The 5,760-nt window shown below is 52.7% G+C and overlaps 1 protein-coding gene across 1 annotated transcript; it reads right to left on the reverse strand.

Moving 5' to 3' along the window:
- Positions 1-1,153: 1,153 nt before the first annotated feature.
- HEY1 (hes related family bHLH transcription factor with YRPW motif 1) lies at positions 1,154-4,919 on the reverse strand. Its single transcript, XM_008689081.2, has 5 exons — positions 4,706-4,919; positions 4,365-4,440; positions 4,160-4,243; positions 3,786-3,867; positions 1,154-2,899 (listed from the first exon to the last, which is right to left on the reverse strand). The coding sequence occupies exons 1-5, from the start codon at positions 4,792-4,794 to the stop codon at positions 2,316-2,318; spliced, it is 915 nt and encodes a 304-aa protein (XP_008687303.1). The 5' UTR covers positions 4,795-4,919; the 3' UTR covers positions 1,154-2,315.
- Between the last annotated feature and the right edge of the window lie 841 nt (positions 4,920-5,760).

Genomic DNA, 5,760 nt, shown 5'->3' on the forward strand with positions numbered 1-5,760 from the left:
GTCTGCGTGGCACAGGCGGTGCTCAGAACGGAGCTGTGCATCCCAAGAGGGACCAACATGTGAGGCCACGGGGAGGAAGTCTGAGTGGGAGCTCAAGTTTGAGACCCACCATCCCCAAAATGCTTCAGCGTCCATTCCCTTCAGAGAGATCCAGAAGTCGCCGCTCCAGTTCAAAGTCCAAACTTCTCTCTGCCTTCCTGTCTTCCTTTTTGAATCAGAGCAGGGAGGAGGAGCTCAGCGGTTGGGCAAAGAAAAGGCAGGCTCTATTTTGTCATCTGCCAGGGTGGGTTTTCTCCCTCCCCTCCCCACCAACCTCAGGATTAAGGCAAACTTCTTCCAAGCCAGGAGACAGCACTCCTTCACTGGCAGGACTGCTTTCAAGGCAACGGGAAGGCACCGCTCTCCCCCTGGGGCCCACAGGACTGCCTCTGTTCTGGCAGCGTTTTGTTCTAACCTAAAGCATGTGTCAGCTTCCTCACTACACAGCTCAGGAGTCAACTGCAACTAAAGGGTTAAGCAAATTCCTTGAAACAAGACAAGGAAAGACTCCTGGAGCTTTGCAGGTGCAGAATTACAGCCTGCCACTGCTCACCATGCCGGATTCTGAGCCCCTGCACAGAAGATAGCAATGCTTGGCTTTCCTTGTTTTGCAGTGAAAGAAAGAGAGAAAGAGAGAGAGAGAGAGAGAGAGAGAGAAGGAAAGAAAAAAAGGAAAGAAAAGAAAGAAAGAAAGAAAAGGAAATCAATTTTCTGTTCTCTCAGCACAGAACTATGCACACAGTAGATGCTCTCAGGAAAAAAAAAATTGTTGCGTGGTCAACACGGTCTTAAAAGATTTTATCAGAGTTTTTTCCCACCCTACAACTCCTAGCGTGACTTGAGGCTTCCCAGCCCCCACATGGCCAGCTCAGGGCAGGTCACCTAACAGAGCAGTCAAAGGGCTGTGTCTCCTGGTGGGAGTCAGGCCAAAGCTCTGCACCATGATGCGGTCACCTTACTCAACAGCAAAGTCAGAGTTTAGAATTCCAAAAATAATGAAGTCAATCAACGTAAGAGAACTGGTGGCCAGGCAAAATGAAAATGAGAGAAAAATTATCTTTTCCGAGCCAATAAAGGGAAAGGCCAAAGCACGTAAGACATATACAGCAGAATAGTTTGTTCTTCCTTTTTTATTTAGTCACAACACATCAGTACAACAGAGGCCAAACCCAGTTCAGTGGAGAGTGTTCACATTACACCTGCTAGAAGAATCGACCTGTAAAATGATGCTTTTCTAGCCTGAACAGAATGAAACCAAAAGACGGCCACAAAGCCCTTTTGAATATCTCAACAACCGCATTTCCATGCACCGAAAAGGAAAACACAACATAAAAATTTCCAATTAAAAGAAAACCTAGCAGTTCTGGGAAGATGTAGGTTATGCATTTAACAGGTCCCAATGGACCGTGCCATTGACTGCTCGCATCCCGAGATCACTTATCCATGTCAACACCTGTGAAGTCGAGATCCACTTCGTTGCATTGCTTGGGGCTGGTAGATGCAGGCATATTCTGTGCAATGACCTCCAACTCCAAATGGGGAACTGGCCTACAAGTAGCTCTCTCCTAACTAAGCCAGAACTGCCAAATCCTGGTGGATGATCGCAGCTGGTGATATGGACTCAGGGCCCCTGATGGTTTTACACTCACCTGACTGCTGCAGGAGGCAGAGAATTAATTCGTCTTCTTTCTTGGATAAAGCTGATCATCTGATTTGTCAACGCTTTGTTCAGAAATATAAAATTCAACATAGATCCTCCCCCCCCCAACCCCGGCAAAAGAATATTCTTTATACAACACCTTAACTGTCAAAATATTAACAAATAGCATCATGTTAACATTGAACTTAGTGGTTTGGAAAATTAATTCTAAGAACAGACTTCAACTATACGAGAAGAAAAACAGACCAAAATACTAAATGTTAAAATTCCCCAAACTTTGAGGCAAAAATGGGATCATTCTTAGAGAGGTTTACAAAGTAATGAGGCATAGAACAAACCTATTACCAAGTGTTGGTTTATACTCACTATTTCAATTTAATGTTTGGAACAAAATTTAACAACTAGTTTTTAAAAACTGCTAATACATGACATGATAAAAAAATATTAAAAAAAGGAAAAAGCAAACCAACAAACCTTTAGTCTTTCAAGAAAATTTATCTCAAAGTGTACCTTTTTCCTTTTTACTTTTACTGACGACTTTAAGGTGATGTTGGCAACAGCCCAGCTCAACTGGGACTGTAAGTGTTCCCCTCCCTCATTCTACAGCATCAGTTCCTTAAAAAGCTCCAATCTCCGTCCCCCAAGGTCTATAGGGCTTGCCAAGGTTTGCTGCCTGCGTGGGTGCCGAAGGGCTCAGTGCATTGGGAGACAGTAAGTGAAAGGAGCCAAAGGAGAAGGGGAAGGCCGACAGGGAAGCCACCGAGGAGAGCAGGGGCGGCGAGAGTTTGGAGGCAGAGGTGACCACAGGGAGCACCGGTCCGATGCCGCCGCTAGGGGGCGCCCGTAAAGCGGGCGCCTCCGGATGTGCCGAAGCCAACCTGCCCTGGTGGTGTGGTTCCGTGGGCGAGGCCGTGGTGCCAGTGTTCCCGTGGCCATTCTGGGGCAGCAGCAGGGGGTGCGCGACGTGCGGGTGATGTCCGAAGGCGCTCCCCCAGGGAATGTGTCCAAGGCCTGCGTGGGCACCGCTGGCCGCTTCCCGCTGGGAGGCGTAGTTGTTAAGATGTGAGACCAGTCGAACTCGAAGCGGGTCAGAGGCATCTAGTCCTTCAATGATGCTCAGATAACGGGCAACTTCTGCCAGGCACTCCCGAAACCCCAAACTCCGATAGTCCATAGCAAGGGCGTGTGCGTCAAAATAGCCTGAGGGAAAGAACAAAAGAAAAACCTCAAGGCTTTGCTCATTTCCCGCATTTCTTCAATACCAAAGGCAGCCCTTCCTAGCAAATAAATACCTACAACCTTAAAAACGGCATACGCGGGTTTTTATGAAGGCCCAAATATTCTGGAGTCGACCAAAGTCTTTGCATTAATCAACAGGAGACGTATGTCTTTGCTAATGCAAGTTCAAAGCCCAATTAAAAGCTGCTGAGCAGAAAGTGGAATTATACCCTACCAGCAGATGAAACTATGTTCATTCCTTTAATGTTTTCCCCCAACAACAACAAAAAATACATCAAGGACAGAGAAACCACAGAGCAGTGAAATTCATTAGACACACAGATGTAAGTTATCATCATGGAGCTTTTAGGCACTTGGTCCTGAGTAAAGCATTTTCCGGCTGGAGACAGACACACAGACCCTGGTCTCCTATCTTCTGTTAGGTTTTCTCTAATTAACCACAACAGGTTTCTTTCCTCAAGAGTCACGCAGGAGCTCTTTTTCTTTTTAATGCTGTCGATAAAACTAAGACCATACACATTTTTTCAAAAAAAGGCGTTTTCTGAAAGTGTCAATAAACAAATGTGGTAAGAGCTACCTGATTTTAATCAGGACTTTAGGGCACCTCCCACATAAAGAAAGGTGCATTGGCTTACTCTGAAGAGGACTGGGGTGATGAATTCACTGGAGAAAATCCTATGTGCATTTCAAAATGCACTGACAGGCAACTGTACACACCACATCATTCTCTCTCCACCCCCAAAGCACATAGCAAAAAATAAGGCAGCGACTGCACCAATGCTGGCCTGCAGCAGCTGCTCATTCCACCCAGAACATTCAGGGCCCCCTCTAGACTAGCGAGATGTACCTTTCCCTCCTGCAGTGTGCAGCATTTTCAGGTGATCCACGGTCATCTGCAGGATTTCCGCTTTTTCTAGCTTAGCAGATCCCTGAGAAGAGCATTGCAACAAAAAACAAAAAACAAAAAACGATTTGGCACCAAGTGCCTTTGGGGAACAACTTAAAATAGATATGCATGTATATGCTCTGTAAATCATAAAAGTACAAACTAAAGCAAAAGGGGTTGTCTTGGCAAAATACGTTGGAATCCGTCTATGATTCATCTCTGGCACAAGCAATATGGTTATTTTTCGAGACACAGATGAGGTTCAGATTAATGAGGGGAAGGATTCCGAAGGTGTGGACAGCTACGCTGAGAGCTCTATCCACTTTCTCCATTACCTGCTTCTCAAAAGCACTGGGTACCAGCCGCCTCAGCTCAGACAAACTGTTATTAATCCGGTCCCGTCGGCGCTTCTCGATGATCTGTAGAAAGCAGGCAAAACAAAGGAGGGTATTTCCATCAAGACTGTAAATTTCAAAATGAAGCAAGGTAGTTCTTTCCATTAATAACAAAACAAAAAAGGAGCACTGTAAAGAGACTCACCCCTCTTCGTCGTTTCCTGGCCAAGATCTGTGACGATGTAGTTGGGGACATGGAACCTAGAGCCGAGCTCAAGTTTCTGAATGAGGGGGAAAAAACCACGAATCGCTGTTAAGGGAGAGGAGGTGATACGAAGGGTCTCCCTCATGTCCTCCCCGCACTCAGACTGTTAGGCAACTTGGGTTTGAAAGCGCCTCGGGGGTCCCTCACCCCGACGGTGGCCGGACCGAGATGCGCAGAGGTCAATGGAGGGCAGCGACGTGCCCCGGGCCCTCGGCCGCTGTCACCGCGGCCAGCCGGCGCTCGCCTCCTGCCCTGGTTCCGCGCTGCCGCGGCCAACTCACCCATTCTCATCCGCACTCTCCTTTTCCACTTCGATGGTCTCGTCCAGCTCGCTATCCGAGGAGCTGTACTCGGGGTGGGCTCGCTTCATGCTGGCTGCACGGGGGCTCCGGGGGAGGGTCGGCGCGGCGGGCAGGGAGGAGTTAACAGCAGCGGCGCCTCTCCGCGCTCGGGGGCTCGCGTTCCGCACACACTGATCCCGCTCGCGCTCTGCCTCCGGTTAAAATTCAACCATCCCTTTCCCACGCTGCGCCCCTACTCAGGTCCCGGGGGAGGGCAGGAGGGGTGGAGGAGGCGGGCGAGGGGGCGGAGGGGCGGGGCGGTGGCTCCCGGGCAACAGCCTCCCCTCCGCCAACCCGGCTCCTCGCTCCGTTGATTGGCGGCCGCTCCGGGGAGGAACCAGAGCGAGGCTCAGGGCGAGGGCGAACCCCGCCCCCGCCCTCCACGCCGGCCCCTGCCCGGCGGCGGTGCGTCTGCTCCGCGGGGGCTCCGCTGGGTCTCCGCTGGAGGGGGGAAAGAGGAGGCGCGGGCGGCTGTGGGCAGGCGGCGGGCAGGCGGGGGAGGCCGGGCTGGGACACAAGCCCGCCGACGGCCGCGGCCCCGCCCCGCCCCGCGCGCCCCGATTGGCCTGGCCGCACGCCAGGGCCGCGCCTGCAGCGCCGCCGGTGAGCCGCACGCGCCGCGGGCCGTGGGAAAGTGCCGGCGCCACGGCCGCCAGCCAATCCGGGCGGCCGGCGGCGGCGACGGCGGCCGCGCTGGCGGCGGCGGCGGCGGCGGCGCTGGGCGTCCGCATGAATGGAGAAGAATGGGCAGGCGGGGGAGCGGGGCCGCGCGAGGGCGAGCCGGCGGGGGCTGGGAGGCCGCGGGCCGGGTCCCCCGTGTGAACCTGTAATCGGAGCCCGGGCGCCGGGCGGCCCCGGAAACCGCCGCCCTGCGCCGCGGTAAATCTCGGCTGCGGGGCCGCCCGTGCCCGGCGGCGGGAGGCGCGCGCCGCTGGCGGAGCCAGGCCCGCTGCACCTGGCCGGCTGGCGCGCCGGACGCTCCGCGGGGGCCGCAG

The sequence above is a fragment of the Ursus maritimus genome, unplaced genomic scaffold (assembly GCF_017311325.1).
Source record: "Ursus maritimus isolate PB19 unplaced genomic scaffold, ASM1731132v1 scaffold_9, whole genome shotgun sequence".
In the NCBI taxonomy this organism is placed as follows: domain Eukaryota; kingdom Metazoa; phylum Chordata; class Mammalia; order Carnivora; family Ursidae; genus Ursus; species Ursus maritimus.

What these genes read in the sequence shown, in the direction of transcription:
- HEY1 (XM_008689081.2), bottom strand. Translation starts at nt 4,794, where the DNA reads ATGAAGCGAGCCCACCCCGAGTACAGCTCCTCGGATAGCGAGCTGGAC. An exon ending in GAGAGTGCGGATGAGAATGG is followed by an intron (nt 4,441 to 4,705) that starts GTGAGTTGGCCG and finishes CCCCTCATTCAG; the next exon opens with AAACTTGAGCTCGGCTCTAG. An exon ending in CCAGGAAACGACGAAGAGGG is followed by an intron (nt 4,244 to 4,364) that starts GTGAGTCTCTTT and finishes TGCTTTCTACAG; the next exon opens with ATCATCGAGAAGCGCCGACG.